Source organism: Tupaia chinensis, unplaced genomic scaffold, assembly GCF_000334495.1.
Source record: "Tupaia chinensis unplaced genomic scaffold, TupChi_1.0 Scaffold000140_1, whole genome shotgun sequence".
Taxonomy (NCBI): Eukaryota; Metazoa; Chordata; class Mammalia; order Scandentia; family Tupaiidae; genus Tupaia; species Tupaia belangeri.
Window position 1 is genome coordinate 6,758,948 of NW_006159610.1, and position 21,621 is coordinate 6,780,568.

The 21,621-nt window shown below is 40.3% G+C and overlaps 1 protein-coding gene across 2 annotated transcripts in view; it reads left to right on the forward strand.

Moving 5' to 3' along the window:
• Positions 1-16,025, forward strand: part of IFT56 (intraflagellar transport 56) — a 68,462-nt gene extending 52,437 nt beyond the window's left edge. For both annotated transcript variants that reach the window (XM_006145033.3, XM_027770503.1), the window contains 3 exons: positions 2,108-2,214; positions 11,684-11,817; positions 15,186-16,025. In XM_006145033.3, the coding sequence (XP_006145095.1) occupies positions 2,108-2,214; positions 11,684-11,817; positions 15,186-15,297 (353 nt within the window). In that variant the 3' untranslated portion in view covers positions 15,298-16,025. The remainder of the gene's footprint in view (positions 1-2,107; positions 2,215-11,683; positions 11,818-15,185) is intronic.
• The last annotated feature ends 5,596 nt before the right edge of the window (positions 16,026-21,621 follow it).

The following is a 21,621-nucleotide window of genomic DNA, read 5'->3' on the forward strand; positions in this document are numbered from 1 at the left end:
GTGCCTGGCATGAGTTTAAGCCACCGGGTCCGGGACTCGAACCACCGTCGACTACGTGGGAGTCCAGCGACATAGCCATTATGCTAACTGCTGGTCCCATGCCCAAGGTCTTGAGAGGAGAATGGAAAAGAAGGGATTATGGCATGGCCATCCCCCAGGAGGGGGGTGATTTCTCACTTTCTATCTCTCGGTCTCTTTAGTGAGTGCACACACCCTATAGCAAAAACCTCTCTTCACAAAAAATTTTCTGGGGACTGGCAGTGGTATGGTGGTTAAGGGCGTTGGACTCTCACATGGCCGACCATGGTTCAAGTCCCAGAACTGGCGGCTTTCTCTCTCTCTCTGTTCTTCTCTGGTCAAATTAAAATAAATGAGTGAATAAATAAAGTTAAATAAAATAATTCTTGGGACCAGCAATTGGGATAATGGCTATGTCGCTGGGCTCCCATGTAGTCGACCGCAGTTCGAGTCCTGGATCCAGTGGCTTAAACTCACACTGGGCACGTGTGCATGCGTGCCCAAGAGGAGAATGGAGGAGAAGGTTTGTGGCATGGCCATGCCCCCTGGGGTTGCTTTCTCACTTTCTGTTTCTCTATCTCTCTGGCAAGCGCACATGCCCTGTAACAAAAATCTCTAAAAAAATTTTAATTAATTAATTAATTAATTATTACCAAAAAAAATTTCCAGAGTCTTGGTTTAGAGTGTTTGTGAAATGATATTATACTCTAGTTTTACCTTTTCACTAATGTTGAGGCCTATCAAGTGACAAAATGTCAAAAAATTAATTATTTTGTAATTACAGAGTCTATAGCCTCTGTCTCTTTCTCATACACAGTAACTCACTATGTTTTTTTTATAATTACTTTATTTTATTCTTTTTTTTTTTTTTTAATTTGACCAGAGAGCGAGAAAGGGAAAGTGAGAAAGCAGACATCCCATTTCAGAACCTGAACAACAATCAGCCATGTGGGAGTCCAGTGTCCCAACTACCACACCACCTGCTGACCCCACTCCTTTTCTTTTCTTGCTCCTTTTTTTCACTTGGATTTAAATTGTTACTAAGTATTTGTTTTGTTTTAGTTTGCTGTAAGTTCCATGCACTGGCTGGTGAGCGACAGAGAGAGGGAGGGAGAGAGAGAAATAGGAAAAGTGAGAAAACACCCCCCCCAACCCAGAAGGAATGATCATGCTGTAGTCCCTTCTCCATTGTTTTTTTTAAGAGAGAGATTTTTGCCCTAGGGCATGTACACCTGCTGGACAGAGAGAGACAGAAAGATAACAAGAAATCACCCCGCAGAGGGATGGCCATGCTGCAATCCCTTCTCCATTCTCTTCTCAGAATCTTGGGCACACATGCACACATGCCCCACTTGAATTTTAAGCCACTGGGTCTGGATCACGAACCATGGTTGACTATGTCTTAGTCCAGCAATGTAATTAACCATTATGCAATCTGCTGGTCTCATCTCCCATTCATTCTTCTCTCAGGATTTTGGGTGCATATACAAATGCCTGTTGTATTTCTCAAGCCACCAAGTCCAGGACTTGAGCTACATAGTTGACCATGTGGGATCCAGCCACCGTAACCACCACACCACTAAGTTGTTGTTTTTTAATTAGAACTATTTATTTAATTAATCTTTATTATTATTATTTTTATTAAAAGTTTGACCAAAGAAAGACAGAGAGAGAAGGAAATGAGAAAGCAAGCCATCAGGTCTAGTACTCAAACCATGGTTGGCCATGTGGGAGTCCAGTGCTTTAACTACTATACCCTGACAGCCCCACCACTAAGTTTTTATAGTTACAAGAAAATTTTAGCTATAAGTTATCTTAGTGAGGCTGATATTATGAATAGAACTGCTTGAATTATAGGCGGGAACTACTGGAAATCAGCCCAATCTAAAAGACATGATTAAGTGAATCCTAATCTAAATAGTTTAATATGGTAGAACCTGACAGGAGGCCAGCTTAATGCCAACAGTGTAAGAGGCATCCTACCATTACTTTGTATATTTGGAATATGGAACCAAATCCATACAATAACAAGATGTAAAAGTTATTTCTTATATACTTACAAGGCATCGATCTTTGTTTACTTTCATAGATATCATGAATAAGAAACCAAAACTAGCCTGGGAACTTTATCTCAAGATGGAAACCTCTGGCGAGTCTTTTAGCCTCTTACAGCTCATTGCTAATGACTGCTACAAGGTGAGTCTGAGGCGACAGAGGGGACCCTGGAGATCAGTATCGTGAGTGCACCAGCTAAGTATTAGGAAAAAGTGTCCCAGAGGCTAAATAGGTATTAGTGAGAGGATTTGCATAGTGATATCAAACCATGGTTGATTGTTATCCTTTTCATGAATGAATGAATTCAAAGATAGTATTTCAGAGTTTTACATGTTTTTCTGGGAGTCCTAAAGACACCTCACATATGTATATGGAAAGATGTATGTGAATCTCCATGTGTATAGAATAATGATTTAGAGAGGAGGTTTTAGATTTCTAATGGCTATGGCCTGTAGGTAAAGTGTTCATCTGGTAACAGCTCAATACCAATGTCTTCTGGACATTTAGAGATAGCTACAGGGAGTCATCTACATTCAACTAGCGATTGAAGCACTGAATGGTAAGAAGGCAAACCAAATCTCTGGTGCGAGTGGTGTATAGGATAAACAAGGGGAGAAAGGTATTTAAAAAAAAAAAAGGAGAGAGAATAAAAAAGGTGGTCCAAGAAGCAGGATGCTGTGCAGCATGAGAACCATGTAGGAAGGTCCCCAGGTTTGGATCCAGGTCAACCTGAACACGATAGGTGTATTCAGAGGGGTGGCCCTTGAGCCTGGCTGGCTGGACAAGAGGATCACAGCATGGTGAGATCTTGTCAGGAGTACCCCTCCCTCCCTCTCTCTTAAAATAGACTTTTTAAAAAAATTATTATTTATTTTATTTTATTTATTCATTCATTTATTTTAATTTGACCAGAGAGAGACACACAGAGAGAGAGCGGGGAAGGGAGAAAGGAAGCCGCCAGGTCCAGGACTCGAACTGTGGTCAGCCATGTGGGAGTGTGCAGCACCTTAACCACAATGCCACTGCTGGTCCCCTAGATAGACATTAAAAAAAAAAAAGAACATTTAATGAAGGACTGGCTTTTTCAAGTGTGTTTGTATGTAAGGAGTTGGAAAAGTAGGAGGAGGGAATAGTTGGAGTGCCTATCTTACAGATTAGAAGCTGTTTTAAAAATTAGTCTCAAATTCTAGAAATTTCTACTTTTGCGATATCTCATCCTATCTAAAAGACAGGAAAATGTTAAGTAAAGAGAATCTTGTGTGAACTTTATCAAAATAGCTCATTTCAGAGTGAATCATCACCATCAATGGAAAATGTCTGAAGACATGGGAAACTTGAAAATAATAGTTTATCCTGACTTGGTAGATGGCAACACTAAAGAGGTTAAGGGAGATGGAAGGAAGGAAAATACTAAAAGAGAGGAAATTATTTTAATTTCATGTGTCCAATCTGAAGTGTTTTGGGGATCCCAGTAAAGACAATACAAGTAGGACGTTATCAGAGTGAGCCTAGAGCTCAGGTGCTCATGTGTGAGACCAAGATTTGAGATGTAGTTTTAGAAATTACCAATAGTCAATGGTGGTACAGTAGCAGCAGCAGGAGCAGTAGCCAAGTGTGAGAAGGAATATGATGAACCAGTAAGTGGGCAGAGGGACCGTGAAAGACACCAGAAGGGTCAATCGTCACATAACGTTTCAGTCAGTGATGGACCACATATACAACAGTGGTCCCATAGGAACATACAGGCTCTCCCACACAGCCTAGGTGTGTAGTAGGCTGCACCAACTAGATGTTTGACGTTGTGATGTTCATACAGTGACAAATTTGGCTACCTACACATTCCTCAGAATGTATCCCTATTGTTAAGGATTGTTAAGGAATGCTTGATTATATTTAAGGGATAGAAATAGAAACAAGAGTAAATAAAAGGGACAGAGAAGAAAGCAAAGAACTGGGAGGGAAAAAACCTTTTTTATGTTACTCTTTTTTAAATTTCTATTTTATCAAAACTAAGGAATAAGAGTGTAAAATCTGCAACCAAATAGACATGTATGAAGACTGAGAAGACAGTAGTAGTAGAGAAGACAGTCAATTAGAAAGCAGATACAATGACTGTAAGGTAGACCACAGTCTTTGAAAAACTGATACTGAGGATAAGGAGAAAAATGTTGCACTACCTTAAAAGGAAAAACAGGGCTTGGGATTTGGAGGTGGTGGTGGTGGAAAGTTCTTTTTCTTTTGAAATAGGTATATATAAGTAGGAAAAGGAAAAATAGTCGTTGAACAGGCAGATCAAAGATTCCAGGAAGAGCCAACTCCATGGCCTGGTAGTTAAGGCAGCTGGATCCCACATGACTGATTGCTTAGTTAGAGTCTTGTACCTAGCATTTTGAGAAGCACTCTAGAGTGCATTTATGTGCATGCCTAAAATCCTGAAAGGAGGAAGAGATAGAGAGAGATGGAGGTGTGACTACTCTTTTTTTGGGGGGAGGGGGAATTGCTTTCTCCTCTCCTTCTTACTGTGTCTCTGACTCTCTCTGACAAAGCACACATGCCCTCTAGTAAAAAAAAAAATCACCCCTGGGGGGTGATTTCTTGCTTTCTGTCTCTATGTCTCTCTCTGTCTGGCGAACTCATGCGCTCTATAGCAAAAACCTCTCCAAAAAACCAAATCCATACAATAACAAGATGTAAAAGTTATTTCTTATATACTTACAAGGCATCGATCTTTGTTTACTTTCATAGATATCATGAATAAGAAACCAAAACTAGCCTGGGAACTTTATCTCAAGATGGAAACCTCTGGCGAGTCTTTTAGCCTCTTACAGCTCATTGCTAATGACTGCTACAAGGTGAGTCTGAGGCGACAGAGGGGACCCTGGAGATCAGTATCGTGAGTGCACCAGCTAAGTATTAGGAAAAAGTGTCCCAGAGGCTAAATAGGTATTAGTGAGAGGATTTGCATAGTGATATCAAACCATGGTTGATTGTTATCCTTTTCATGAATGAATGAATTCAAAGATAGTATTTCAGAGTTTTACATGTTTTTCTGGGAGTCCTAAAGACACCTCACATATGTATATGGAAAGATGTATGTGAATCTCCATGTGTATAGAATAATGATTTAGAGAGGAGGTTTTAGATTTCTAATGGCTATGGCCTGTAGGTAAAGTGTTCATCTGGTAACAGCTCAATACCAATGTCTTCTGGACATTTAGAGATAGCTACAGGGAGTCATCTACATTCAACTAGCGATTGAAGCACTGAATGGTAAGAAGGCAAACCAAATCTCTGGTGCGAGTGGTGTATAGGATAAACAAGGGGAGAAAGGTATTTAAAAAAAAAAAAGGAGAGAGAATAAAAAAGGTGGTCCAAGAAGCAGGATGCTGTGCAGCATGAGAACCATGTAGGAAGGTCCCCAGGTTTGGATCCAGGTCAACCTGAACACGATAGGTGTATTCAGAGGGGTGGCCCTTGAGCCTGGCTGGCTGGACAAGAGGATCACAGCATGGTGAGATCTTGTCAGGAGTACCCCTCCCTCCCTCTCTCTTAAAATAGACTTTTTAAAAAAATTATTATTTATTTTATTTTATTTATTCATTCATTTATTTTAATTTGACCAGAGAGAGACACACAGAGAGAGAGAGGGGAAGGGAGAAAGGAAGCCGCCAGGTCCAGGACTCGAACTGTGGTCAGCCATGTGGGAGTGTGCAGCACCTTAACCACAATGCCACTGCTGGTCCCCTAGATAGACATTAAAAAAAAAAAAGAACATTTAATGAAGGACTGGCTTTTTCAAGTGTGTTTGTATGTAAGGAGTTGGAAAAGTAGGAGGAGGGAATAGTTGGAGTGCCTATCTTACAGATTAGAAGCTGTTTTAAAAATTAGTCTCAAATTCTAGAAATTTCTACTTTTGCGATATCTCATCCTATCTAAAAGACAGGAAAATGTTAAGTAAAGAGAATCTTGTGTGAACTTTATCAAAATAGCTCATTTCAGAGTGAATCATCACCATCAATGGAAAATGTCTGAAGACATGGGAAACTTGAAAATAATAGTTTATCCTGACTTGGTAGATGGCAACACTAAAGAGGTTAAGGGAGATGGAAGGAAGGAAAATACTAAAAGAGAGGAAATTATTTTAATTTCATGTGTCCAATCTGAAGTGTTTTGGGGATCCCAGTAAAGACAATACAAGTAGGACGTTATCAGAGTGAGCCTAGAGCTCAGGTGCTCATGTGTGAGACCAAGATTTGAGATGTAGTTTTAGAAATTACCAATAGTCAATGGTGGTACAGTAGCAGCAGCAGGAGCAGTAGCCAAGTGTGAGAAGGAATATGATGAACCAGTAAGTGGGCAGAGGGACCGTGAAAGACACCAGAAGGGTCAATCGTCACATAACGTTTCAGTCAGTGATGGACCACATATACAACAGTGGTCCCATAGGAACATACAGGCTCTCCCACACAGCCTAGGTGTGTAGTAGGCTGCACCAACTAGATGTTTGACGTTGTGATGTTCATACAGTGACAAATTTGGCTACCTACACATTCCTCAGAATGTATCCCTATTGTTAAGGATTGTTAAGGAATGCTTGATTATATTTAAGGGATAGAAATAGAAACAAGAGTAAATAAAAGGGACAGAGAAGAAAGCAAAGAACTGGGAGGGAAAAAACCTTTTTTATGTTACTCTTTTTTAAATTTCTATTTTATCAAAACTAAGGAATAAGAGTGTAAAATCTGCAACCAAATAGACATGTATGAAGACTGAGAAGACAGTAGTAGTAGAGAAGACAGTCAATTAGAAAGCAGATACAATGACTGTAAGGTAGACCACAGTCTTTGAAAAACTGATACTGAGGATAAGGAGAAAAATGTTGCACTACCTTAAAAGGAAAAACAGGGCTTGGGATTTGGAGGTGGTGGTGGTGGAAAGTTCTTTTTCTTTTGAAATAGGTATATATAAGTAGGAAAAGGAAAAATAGTCGTTGAACAGGCAGATCAAAGATTCCAGGAAGAGCCAACTCCATGGCCTGGTAGTTAAGGCAGCTGGATCCCACATGACTGATTGCTTAGTTAGAGTCTTGTACCTAGCATTTTGAGAAGCACTCTAGAGTGCATTTATGTGCATGCCTAAAATCCTGAAAGGAGGAAGAGATAGAGAGAGATGGAGGTGTGACTACTCTTTTTTTGGGGGGAGGGGGAATTGCTTTCTCCTCTCCTTCTTACTGTGTCTCTGACTCTCTCTGACAAAGCACACATGCCCTCTAGTAAAAAAAAAAAATCACCCCTGGGGGGTGATTTCTTGCTTTCTGTCTCTATGTCTCTCTCTGTCTGGCGAACTCATGCGCTCTATAGCAAAAACCTCTCCAAAAAAAAAAAAAAAATACAGACAACGGGGAGCATGTTTGATGGAATAAGGCCCTAGGAGAGATGACAAGGAGATAGATTAAAAATCAAAGAAAGATCACAACTTTAAAAAACATTTTGGCATTACCTGGTGTCTCAGTGGTCCCATGAGCATCAGCTAGTTTGGTGACTCACTGGAAGGACTCACTGGTACTCCTGGCTAATATTCATTATAGGAACAGCAGGAAAAGATATGTATAAGTCAATGAAAGCTAGAGAAGTCAAACACAGGCTTTCTTGTCCTCCCTTTGTGAGGATCACATGATCACATCTTTTCCCAGCTGCAAAATGCAGGGACATCTGTGTTTTTCCTTATTTAAGTAAACAGAACAAGTATGAAAAATGGCAAAATTAAGCCCTAATACACCAATAATTGCATTAAATGTAAATGGTCTAAATATAACAATTAAAAGGTAGATGTTGGGGCCAGGAGGTGGTATGGTGGTTAAGGGTGCTTGGGATCCCACATGACTGACCACAGTTCAAGTCTCAGACCTGGCAGCTTGCTTTCTTGCTTCCCCCCACCCCCTTGCTTTCACTCTGTCCCTCTCTGGTCAAATAAGTTAATTAGTTAAATAATTATTTTTAGAAATAGATGTTGACAAAGAGGATAAAAAACCATGGCCCTATTACCCTATTATGTGCTCCATATAAGAAATTCACATCATGTATAATGACATGGTTATGTCAAAAGTTAAAGGATGAGGGGCCAGCAGGTGGTGTGGTAGTTAAGGGTGCTGGACTACCACATGGCTGACTGTGGTTCAAGTAACGGACCTGGTAGTTTGTTTTCTCACTTTCTCTCTCTCTCTCATTCTCACTCTCTGTCCCTCTCTGGTCAAATTAAATAAATTTAAAAAAATATAAAGTTAAAGGATGGAAAAAAGATATTCCATTAAATAGTTCGATAGTTTTCTTAACAAACAAATGCACACTTACCATTTGACTCAGCAATTGCACTCTTAAGCTTTTTTTTCTTCATTTTGGTTTTTGCCATAGGGTGCATATGCTTACCAGAGAGAGATAGAAAGATAAAGTGCGAAATCATCCCCCAGGGAGATGGCAATGCTGCAATCCCCTCTTCTCCGTTTTCCTCTTGGGATTCTGGGCACCCACACTCACATGTCCAGTGTGATTTTCAAGCCACCAGACCTGGGACTTGAGCCCTGGTCCGCCATGTGGGAATCCAGCGTCCTAACCTCCATGCTCTTCTAGCCCCATACTCCTGTGTTTTTATCCCAGAAAAATGAAAACCTGTAGCCACACAAATATACAAATGTTCACAGCATAAATTTTAATACATAAATGTTAATAGCTTTATTTGTAATGGTTTAAAACTGGAAGTGATCAGACTCTCTCCGTAGGTTGAATGGTTAAATAAACTGGCTTGGCATGGAATGCCACTAAGGTGGAATCTGACTCCCTTGCCCCTTCCCCTGTATTTCACATCTGGACAAAATGATAAGAAAACCATAGGTGCTCCCTTCCTTGGTGCCCCAGGGTGATTCAAACCACACAAGTCCCGCCCATGCCCTGGAGCCCTCACCTCAGCCCCACCCCTAACCACAGCAACACCCAGGTAACCTTCCAGGCCAGCTGCCTTTCCTTGCTTTCTCAGGCTATTTTTTTTTTTTTCCTCAGGCTATTTTGAACCTGCTTGCAAGGCTGGCCTTGCTCTCCCTAGAGACCACAACCATGTGGATAAGAAACCTTTTCTTACTCCCTTTACATGTGTGTGGCATCATTAGTCTTAACATCTGAAGGAAACTTTGAGTAGGAGTCTCTCCTGCTTTTGCATTGTAGTCACATTATATAATTGTATTCATATTATATTTAGGGTGACCATAGTAGGAGCTAACTATCAATACATACAGTAACTCGGATTAACTAGGACATTACGCTGAGTGAAAAAAACAATGTCAAAGGGACCCAGACTGTTTGATTTTATGTATATGACATTCTTAAAGTGACACAGTTATAGAAATGAAAAATAAGTTAGTGGTTGTTAGGGGTCAGAGATGGGAGCAGGGAGGGGCTCACATGACTGCAAAGGGGTAACAAGGGAAATCCTGCGGCAATTGAATAGTCTGTGATTGATCGTGGTGATGGGTATGTGACTACATGTGATGAAGTGATAAGACTATCCCCAACACACCCAGTACCAGTGTCCATTTCCTGTTTTTGATTCTGTGATGTATTATGGTGATGTGAGCTGTATTGTGTATGTAATGGATCTCTGTCCCAGCTTCGTAACCTTGGATGGGTCTGTAATTATTTTAATAACATCATGTTGTGAACCTTAAATATATACAATGAACTTTATTTTTAAAATAAATGAAGTGAATTTAAAAAAAACAGCTAGAGCTATATACAGCAATATAGATGAATCTTACAATATTGAGTCATAGATGCAGGATACAAAAGAATATTTCCAGTATTAGTTCATATAGATAAAGTTCTGGGAGTTCCACTCAGCAGGTGGTGTGGAGATTAAGGTGGCTAGATCCCACATCTAGAGCCCACATGGCCTAAGTAGTTTCAGCCCCTGACACAGCGACTCAAAAATAATGCCAGGCACATGTGCGTGCATGCCCAAAATTCCAAGAAAAGAATGGAGGGCAAGAAATTGTGGCATGGCCATCCCCCCAGGGGATGATTTCTTACTTTTCCTTCTCTTTCTTTCCCACTCTCTCTCCTTCTCTCCCTGCCCTCCATTATCCCCCACACCCTATAAACACATGCACCTAGTAAAAGTCTAAAAGAAAAAGAAAAAAAGAATAAGAATAGACGTTTCCTATGGATGAGAAAGAGAAAAGGGTTATTGTCTAGAAGTGACACACAGAAAAATTTTGTTTTGCACTGTGTCTTGACCTGGGTGGTAGGTCAAGTAATTGTATTCACATTATATTTAGTTAGTAAGCCATACATGTATGTTTAATGTACCAGTCTGTGTGATATTTCACAATAACAAATTTGTTTTTAAGGTGACATAGATAGAAAGATTAATCTTGAAAAGAATAAGAACACTTCTTTCTGTGAGAAAAGAAGAGAGAAATGAAGGATGAAAAAAGGCATACATACACCTTGAACTGAAAGGAGGAAAGTTTTATTTTCCCTGTGAATTATAGGATACAGCTAAGCTAGGAATGCAGTAGCAGTCTTTTTGTTTTTTGTTTTTAGAAACTTTTGCTATAGGGCATGTACGCTCTCTGAAGAGACAGAAAGTGGGGAATCACCCTCCCATGGGATGGCCATGCCCAATCCCCTCTCCTTTCTCCTCTCACACATGTGTGGCCATGCACACACATGCACCCAGTATGAGTTTTAAGTTGCCGGGTCTAGAACTCAAACTGTGGTTGACTATTTGGGAGTCCAGCGACATAACCATTACACCATGTGCAGGTCCATGCAGTAGCAGTCTTAAGGAAATTGTCAAAAATTTAGAAAAACAGTTAACGGGAATAGAAAAGCAATTAAGCACACTGATTAAACTGTTAAGTGTTGGGACCAGCTGATGGTATAGTGGTTACATCATTGGACTTAACTCTTAAAACATAAATGCAACTCTCTTAAGTTGAACATGATCAGATTAGCATGAATGATAGTGGTCATCTAAGGAGAAATTATTTTTCTTTTTTTTTAAAGAATTATTTTGTTTAACTTTATTATTATTATTATTTTCCAGTTTGATCAGAGAGAAACAGAGTTAGAAAGCAAGCCTCCGGTCCTGGACTTGAACTGTGGTCAGCCATTTGGGAGTTCAGCTCCTTTAACCACCATGCCACCTGCTGGCCCCTCTAAGGAGAAATTATTAAGAGAGAGGGAAAGTGAGAAATCAGCCCCCGGGGGATGGCCTTGCCATAATCCCATCTCCTCCATTCTCCTCTCAGGGCATGTTCACACACACACACACACACACACACACACACACACACACCTGTCTTCTTTTTTTTTTCAAGTTGTCAGATCCAGGACTCAAGTCCCAGAGTCGGCTCTGTGGGATATTGTGCCTTAACTACCATGCCACTTGCTGGCCCTCCTTTTTCTTTTTTTAATTAGGAATTGAAATGTATTTAATTTGCTGACAAAGTGTTGTTATCGCCCATGCACTTATTTTCTACATTGTTTCATTTTATGTTCAGTATCATCCTGTGCAGCTTTTGACTACAAATAGTGTCATAATGCTTTCTTTCATGCAGATGGGCCAGTTTTACTATTCAGCTAAAGCTTTCGATGTCCTAGAGAGGCTGGATCCCAACCCTGAGTATTGGGAAGGCAAAAGGGGTGCCTGTGTGGGCATATTCCAGATGATCTTAGCTGGCAGAGAACCCAAGTAAGTCAACAGATACTGCCCTGTTCATTTTCTAGCTGGAATAGAAGATAATTGTTTTCTTGGGTGATATCTTCTGAAAACTCAAAATTATGATGATGTTCTAGAATGATGAAAAATGTTAAAATGTTAAATATTTCTTTTTTTTTTTTTTTGAGAGGTTTTTGCTATAGGGCACTTGCACTCGCCAGACAGACAGAGACAGAGAGACAGAAAGCGAGAAATCACCCCCCGGGGGGATGGCCACGCTGCAATCCCTTCTCCTCCATTTTCCTCTCGGGATCTTGAGCACGCACACACACGCGCCCGGCGTGAGGTTTAAGTCACCGGGTCCGGGATGTGAACGCGGTTGACCATATGGGAGTCCAGCGACATAGTCATTATGCTAACTGCTGGTCCCAAAATGTTAAATATTTCTATCTGATCATTTTCTTTCAGAAATGTTTTATTATGGAGAATCAGATCATTCTAAATTATATATACTGGAGGCACTGAGAATACTATTATTCTCAAATATAGCATAAGATGTATATTTGGTTCTAAACGAGTCATCCTTTTCATAAACAAAAAAGGCTTTTTCACTTTTCTTTGCCTCTTGGTTTTCTTGTGTCTTAGTTTAGGTCTCAAAGAATTAAGAATGGTGTGTATGTGGTTGATCTTTTTTTTTTCTTTTAACGTCTCATATTCAAGGGAATATCAAGATATTAGATTATATAAAATTAAGTGACTTATAGCTTCATTTGAAACAAAACTTAAAACAAAATTCAGTTTTCTAAAAATAACTTTGTTGAATATATTATTACTGATATATGGATAGGAACTGATCTTTTTCTTTTTTTTTTTTTTTTTGAGACTTTTTTTGCTATAGGGCGCATGTGCTCGCCAGGAAGATAGAGAGAGACAGAAAGCTAGAAATTACTCCCTGGGAGGATGGCCACGCCACGGTCCCTTCTCCTCCAATCTCCTCTTGGAATCTTGGGCACGCACACACATGCGCCCAGCTTGAATTTAAGCCACCGGGTCCGGGACTTGAACCATGGTTGACTACATGGAAGTCCAGCGACATAGCCATTACGCTAACTGCTGGTCTGGAACTGATAATTTTGTAAGTAAATAATCTAACAAAATAATTTCCTGCCTTGTGTCTACTTCCAGATCTACATAAAAGTTTAAAAGCATTTGGTTAAGTAAAAGAAGTTGTTTACAGGAAAAGAAGTAGAAAATAATAAATAATACTCAAAAAACTCTATAGGCAGTCACCTGTAGGTTTTTTTTTTTTTTTTTTTTTTTGGAGAGGTTTTCACTATAGGGCGCGTGCGCTCGCCAGACAGAAAGAGAGAGACATAGAGACAGAAAGCGAGAAATCACCCCCCAGGGGGAATGGTCACGCTGCAATCCCTTCTCCTCCATTCTCCTCTTGGAATCTTGGGCATGCACGCACACGCGCCTGGCGTGAGTTTTAAGCCACCGGGTCCGAGACGCAAACCGCGGTCGACTACGTGGGAGTCCAGCAACATAGCCATTACGCTAACTGCTGGTTCCCGTCACCTGTAGATTTGTTAAGGCAATAAAGAAGTTTTAATATGTATTACTTAAAATATGTGTTCATTTAAATTTAAATTTTTGGGGACTGGCAGGTAGTGTGATGGTTAAAGACGCTGGACTCCCACATGGCTGACCGCAGTTCAAGTCCCTGACCTGGCAGCTTGCTTTCTCACTTTCCCTCTCTCTCTCTTTCTCTCACTCTGTTCCTCTCTGGCCAAATTAAAATAAACAGATAAATAAAGGTAAATAAAATAATTCTTTAAAAAAATTTTAATTTCTTAAAATATAAATGCAGGGCCGGCCCAATAGCCTCATGGTAAAGGAGCCAGATCCGTTATAGCTGGCTGGGTTTGATTCCAATCCTCACTGTTCGAAAACACAGTAGTCTCTTGTTCATGTCTGCCCTAAACCCTGACAGGATGGAGAATTGGGGGAGAAGGGATTGTGGCATGAACACACTCCATTGGGGGGTGCTTCCTCCCACTTCTCCATTCTCTCTAGCAAGCACACGTGACTTCTGGCAATTAAAAAACTAAGTAAATATATATAATAAAACAAATATTGTGCATTTGTCAAATCTTGATTCCTTTTTTTTTTTTTTAAGTTTGCTATAGGGCATGTGTGCTTGCTGAAGAGAGACAGAGAACAAGGGGGAAAGTAAGAAATCACCACTCGGGGCATGGCCAGGTCACAGTCTTTTCTCCTCCATTTTCCTCTTCAGATTTTGGGCATGCATGCACACACACAATTAGCATGTTTTCAAGCTGCCTGGTCTGGAACTAGAACTGTAAAATCAGTCATGTGAGTGATGTCAGCCACCTTAACCACCTGCTGACCCCATCAAATATTTTTTAAAGTAATTATCTTATTTAACTTTATTTATTTATTTACTTTAATTTGACCATGGGGGGTGGGGGGGAGAGAGAAAGAAAGTGAGAAAGCAAGCCACTAGGTCTGGGACACAAACCGCAGTTGGCCATGTGGAAGTCTAGTGCCCTTAACCTTCCAGCCCCCCTATTAAATCTTAGTTCTTAATATTTTTTTCTTTTTTATTTTTCAATATATTGTTTTTCTTGAAGAAATCACCCATTCTTCTGACTTTATAAAATTTTACAAATATGGCAGTGGCACCCAGTTAAAAGTGATTACCATCTTAACGAAAGGAGAAATCTAAGACTCAGACAAATTAAGTGATTTGTTGGTAACAGAGTTAAAATTTGAACCAAACTCCTTGAACCAACCCCTGGCTAAACTTTTTCTACCCTGTCTTGTAAATTAAGTGTAAGTGGGAATATTTAGGGCATCTCAGTGAGGCCAAAGATATTAATGGTATGTATGTAGATAGCATAGATACAAAAGAAAAAGGAATCGGTAAGAAATGTTTCAAAGGTTTCCATTTTACCATGCCACCATAAGAATATAGAAAGCTAGAAAGCAGGTGGCCTGGTGGTTGGGGTACTAGTCTCCCATATGGTTGACTGTGGTTTACGTCCTGAACCTGGTGACTTGAAAATCGTACCAGGTGCATGTACATGCATGCCCAAAATCCCATCAAGAGAATGGAGGAGAAGGGATTACAGCATGGCCATCCCTGCAAGGGATGATTTCTCACTTTCCCTCTCACTGTCTCTGGTGAGTGCCCGTGCCCTATGGCAAAAATCTATAAATATATAGAAAGCTAGGAAGTTTCAATTGGCTTATGAGTACACAGTAGATTAGTCTATTACCAAAATGCCCTACTAGGAGTCCAGTATGAAAAACAATTAAAAGTTTGCTCATTTTCATTCTTTATTGAAACACTTTGTCCTTTCAAATCTTTTCCTCAGAGAGACTCTTCGAGAAGTACTCCATTTACTGAGAAGCACAGGTAACACCCAAGTAGAGTATATCATCCGGATCATGAAGAAATGGGCCAAAGAAAACAGAGTGCCTATCTAAAAGAGGTCCAGCCTCCACTTTGCTGTAACCTGGAGATACTTTCCTAAAGCTCAGCATAAGATGAAGGGCTCTCTCTGTTCCACTGACATTTCCTTCCTTGCTCTTCAAGCCCCAAGTGGTGACTGACGCTTAGACCTGGCCTCTTGGCTGAATGACCTACTGTAGTCTATGCTGTGGTTCCTGTATGGTCCTCTTAGCAATAAGACTTTGGACTTACTTGGTGCCTTTCTTCCAATAACTACTCTAGTGTACTCTAAGGAATTTACTGACTTTAAGGAAAACAAGATAACTTGTTTTTACGTTAGCATTTCATAGCATTTTCTCTTGGCTGTGATAACAAATGATACTCAAGAATCAAAGTCATTTTTTCATCTTATTTTTAGCCATTTCTGTACATTATCCCATTTTAGTAGGGAATTCAATAAAGGGGTTTGTAATGCATCTATGAATCTTGGGAGAACAGAAGTTATAACTAACTGTATGATTCTAAGAATGGCAGCAAGATCCTTTATCAAATTGTCTACTCATAAATAGATCATTGGCTTATGTGATCACTCTGCCAATAATTGAATCATTGATGATAATAACCTGTAACAGCAGAGTAAGATGACTATTGCAGTTTTTAAATTAAAAAGGTGAGTACTTTGGGGAAAAATGTTTATAGGACCTCTATAGGTATTCAGGAAACAAAGTATAAAAATTTCATTAGTTGGGCCAGCAGATGGCAGAATGGCTATGTCGCTGGACTCCCATGTGGTCAACTGCAGTTCGGGTCCTGAACCCGGTGGCTTAAACTCACGCTAGGTGCATGTGTGGGTGTGCCCAAGATTCTGAGAAGAGAATGGAGGAGAAGGGATTGCAGCGTGGCCATCCCCCCAGGGGGTGGTTTCTCGGTTTCTGTCTCTCTATCTCTCTCTGTCTTTCTGGCGAGCATACACACCCTATAGTAAAAACCTCTCCAAAAAAAAAAGAAATTTATTAGTCATGTATCCATTTTATTTTTGGTAACAAATCAGGTTAGTTTTTTTTCTCTTAATTTATCTTACTAAGCATCAGTTTTGAAGGTAGGACTACCAAGACACACACACACACACACACACAAACATACACACACAATCAGTTTTCAGAAAATAGACCCATGTCTGGGACCAGCAGATCACGTAATGGTTACATCACAGGACTCCCACGTAGTTGACCACAGTTTGAGTCCTAGATCCCGTGGCTTAAAACTCATGCCGGCACACGTGCATGTCCAAAATCCCAGGAGGAGAACGGAGAAGGGACTGCAGCATGGCCATCCCCCCAGAGGGGTGATTTCTCTCTTTCTGTTCCTCTGTCTCTCTCTGTCTCTTTGCCAAGTGCATGCACCCTAGAGAAGAAATCTCTCTTAGAAAAAGAAGGAGGAGGAGGAAGAAGAGGAGGAGGGAAGGACAGAAGGAAGGAAGAATGAAAGAAAGAAGAAAGAAAATAGACCCATGGCTTTTTTATGCATCAGGTTACCTTGGCTTCTACACTGTGAAGTTTTTCCTATTCGTTTAAGGTACCACCATTACAGGTTTAGAAAGTGCAGAGTCATCCGTCGTCAGCAAAGAATGGATGGGAAGGAAATGTGGGAAATTGAGTCAGAAGAAATGTGTCAGCACTGTACTATTCCAGTTCTCCTCCAACACCTCACATGGTGACGGAGCAGTGAGCATGGAGATGGGCAGCCTGAGGGATGAAAGGAGCCAAGGAGACCAGTGACTGAAGATGGAGAGCCTTTACCCCTGGACAGTCAGAGGGGCCTGTGAGCTCTGCTCGGGAGGGTGGCCAGTCTTAGCTTTATCATAGACACAGATCTAATTAGTTCAGAGCACAAATCAAGAGAAACTGGCCTGAATAACTGAATTCTAGGAACATCTACACCATTTTTCATAGGCCAACACCTCTGTCTCCTCATTGCATGGTTCCTACTTTTTCAATAGTAATTGATTCTCAGCATTTAAGGCACTAGGTGGATCAGACCTGAGCAGAACCTGCATAATTTCTAGAATCATTCTTGTAGTTCTTACCTCAGTTTAAATGTAGGAAACACTGCAGTGGAAAAGACCAGTGGAACTCCTCAGTAGCTTTTGGCAGTGAAATTTGTCTTCCAGTGAATTTCTATTATTGTCAAAAAGCATTTTTACTGGGAACCAGCAGTTAGCGTAATGGCTATGTCGCTGGACTCCCACGTAGTCGACCGCGGTTTGTGTCCCGGACCCGATGGCTTAAAACTCATGCCGGGCGCGTGTGCGTGCGTGCCCAAGATCCCGAGAGGAGAATGGAGGAGAAGGGATTGCGGCGTGACCATCCCCCCTGGGGGGTGATTTCTCGCTTTCTGTCTCTATGTCTCTCTCTGTCTGTCTGGCGAGCGCACGCGCCCTACAGTGAAAATCTCTCAAAAAAATAAATAAATAAAAAGAAGGAGATTAAAAAAAAAAAGCATTTTTACTGATGGTAATTTACTTCACAATGAACTTTTGTTAAATTTAACCCTCTAAATTCTCCCTGACAGTTTCCTGTCCTTTGAGGGGGGAAAAAAAATACCAGTCAGATATTCTTCACAATGAACTTTTGTTAAATTTAACCCTCTAAATTCTCCCTGACAGTTTCCTGTCCTTTGAGGGGGGGGGAAAAAATACCAGACAGATATTCCAAAAATAGCAGAATTTTAGACTACTATTTAAAAGTGTTTTTAATCTATAGGATTGAGCCAAAACACATAAAGACTAGTTGAGAGATGCCATTCAATTCTGTTATAAAGAATTTGTACTGGGTCCCACAGGTGGCCTAATAGTTACATTGCTAGACTCCCATATAGTTGACTGCAGTTCAAGTCCCAGACCCAGTGGCTTGAAACTCATGTGGGTGCATGTGAATGTGTACCCAAAAATCCCAAGAGGAGAATGGAGGAGAAGGGATTGCAGCGTAACCATCTCCCCAGGGGGTGATTTCTTGCTTTCTGTCTCTCTGTCTCTCTCTCTTTCTCTGTCCTGCAAGTGCATGCGCCCTATAGCAGAAGTCTCAACAGCAAAAAAGAATTGCTATTTCTGGGGCCAGCCAGATGGTGTGGTGGTTAAAGCAGCTGGATCTCACATGGTCAACTGCACAGTTTGAGTCGCAGACCTAGCAGCTTAGAAAATATGCAGGGCGCATTTGTGTGCATGCCCAATATCCCAAGAGGAGAATGGAGAAGGGTTTATATCATGACCATCTGCCTGGGGCATAAATTATCATTTTCTTCCTGCCCTCTCTCTCTGGTAAGCACACATGCTCTATAGCAAAAAAAGAGTTACTACTTCTGAACTGTCTTGACAGGATTTCAAGATTGCAGAAAAGTTGTGCTTGGCTGTTTTTCTTACTTGTGATAATATAGGAGAGAGGAAGGCCCAAGCTTAGGAATTGTGATATGTACAGTTTATAGCATCAGTGTACTGTTTTCAGTCTGTAGATATGTTATTTCAAATGGAAAAAATACCTTTTACAATTATTTTTGTACTTTAAAAAATTATATTCCAATGTGCAAATTAAAGTCTATTATTTTCTTTTTATTATGGCATTCTGTTGATGCTGAGTATGAGGAGCGTGGGATCTGGGTATGTCATATGCTTTCCCATCTTTGGCCCTAGAGATAAGGGAGAAAAGTAAAATTTGGGGCCCCATAAGTTACTCTCTACAAGAAAGGAAAGTAGATATTTCATAAAGAAGCTCTTCCACTTAGAGGGTGGTGGTTCCTACTAATCATATTAGGTTTGGATCTTTGCTGAATTACAGCCCATTCGGAAGTTCTGTGACCAGGGTGCAGTACAATGCTGTGCACACAGAAAGTGAATATTTAAACATACAGTAACTGGTAGAGCAAGAGACTTGGAAGATCTGACCTTATATATTCTGGTTCTTATCTAATATCATTTTTTAAGAATAATTTTTATTTTATTTATGATCAAATTTTAATTTGACCAGGAGAGACAGAAAGAGAAAGAAAGGGAAAGTGAGAAAGCAAGCCACCAGGTTCTAGACTCGAACTGTGGTCAACCGTGTGGGAGGTCCAGTGTCTTAACCACTACGCCACCTGTTGGCCCCATCCCATCTAATATTGTTTTATTGTGTGCTAAGCATATGCTAGGTGCTAGGGATGCAGAGATAAATAGTGTGCAGTCCTGGCCTGTAAGAAACTCAGTCTAACAGAATAGACACAGCTCAATACAATGCTATGTGATTGACGTCATCAGTGAGAGCAAAGAATTGAGAGATCAAAGAAAACAATGGAAAAGTCTGTGACCTTGTAAATAGGATGTTTTCTGCTTCATTTGGGGGAAGGAATCAGAATGGATACCAACTCTCAGCAGCTAGCAGGAAGCTCAGGCTTCTGCCATGTGTGGAGCACACACAGCATACATCCAAGTACACAGAAGCCAGGGACAGCATACAGCCAGTACGCTTTCCTCCTCTATGGCCTAGTATGGTTAAAAAGTCTCGAGCAGAGTTGGCCCCCTGGCCTAATGACTAAGAGAACTGCATCCCATGTGGCTGGCTGTCATTTGAATCTTGCTGACTTGAAAACCATGATGGGTGCATGTACATGTGTGCCCTAAATCCCAGCAGAATGGAGAAGTAGAGAAGGGATTGCAGTGTGACCACACTCCACTGAGGGGTTCTCTCTTTCTCTCTCTCACTCTTAAGCACATGTGCCCTCTGACAATCAAAAGATGCATGTATCAATAAATAGAAGGCATTTAAGAGTAAAGAAGGTCAAGAGTAAAGTTAATACCCAAAAGAATAAACCAGAATTACTAAAGAGGAACCAGAAATTTGTTTAAGCTTCTTACCAACCAAAGCAAAGGGTGAGGCAACAGATACAAAATTCACAAGCCATCTATGTGAATGAATTCAGTAAGGGAAGAAAAAAAAATTCAATTTGCAGTATCTTTCATTGTTCATGCGTTTCTGCACTATAACTTGGACATAATTATATGCTTTTTTAAAAATGTCAAAGCAATCTTATTGTTCCTCTCAATATACATGTTTTTTCCACCGAAAGATAGTTGGACAGTTAAATAATCATATTTGGCCTTCTATGTTTAATCTGCTCTGTAAACATATAATCAGTCACCCTTTCCTTTGCCAGTTTTTTGATTGAAGAGGAGTTATTAATATGGTAGAGCTGAGACAAATCATTCGTTTTTAAAATTACAAGCACATGTTGGGATGAAAATATAGGTAATAGTGATATAAATTTTAAGGTACTAGAAAAGCAAAGAAATGATAAGATAGTGTAGTTTATACAGTTACTGAAGAGACTGAAAGGGGAAAACCTTTGGAATAGAAAAAAATAGAAAAGTTTATGGGGGGGGCAGCAGGTGGCGTGGTGGTTAAGGCACCAGACACTCCCACATGGGTGACCACAGTTTGAGTCCCGGACCTGGTGGCTTGCTTTCTTACTTTCCCTCTCTTTCTCTCTGTGTCTCTCTCTGGTCAGATTTAAAAAAATAAATGAATGAATAAATAAAATTAATTATTTTAAAAAGAAAAAGAAAAGTTTACAGGGGGTCCAGCCCCATAATGTAGTAGCAGGATGACCACAGTTTTGAATCCCAACTCTGGTGGCTTGAAAAACACACCAGACGTGTGTGCCCCCAATCCTGGCAGGATGGAGAAAGGGAGGAAAAAGGATTGTGATATGACTACAACCTGTTGGGGAGCGCTTTCTCTCTCTCACACACCATCTGGCAATTGATTGATTGATTAAAAAAAAGAAAGAAAAGGCTACAAGGGCCAATAAATCTGAAGATTGAACTGTAGAATTTAGGTAGAAAATAAATTATGTCAGATGGAGATAACAGTGTAAGTAATGAGTAATTACCATAAATAATATTTACAGATGTTTAATCTTCAGTTGTTCCTATCCTCTATCTTCTTTTCATACGAAAATTAATTAATTCTTTGAAAAATAATATGGTCAGGCCAACTGGTGGCATGGTGGTTAGAACAGCTGGGTCCCCCATGGCCAAGCCCGGACCTGGTGGCTTGAGAAACACACCAGGTGTATGTGCACGTGTATCCAAAGTCCAGAAAGGAGGGAGAGATGAAGACCAGATGGCCAGTGTGACCACACCCTGGGGGGGGGTGTGCTTTCTTACTTTTTTTTGCTTTCTGTTTCTCTCTAGTGAGCCCATATACCCTCTGGTAAATTAAAAATAAAATAAAATAAAATAAAATAAATAAAATAAAATAAAAGAGTAGCTGAAAAATATAAGGCTTTTTCTTCTCATATACCCAAAAGATTAGAAGTAGGTGACTACT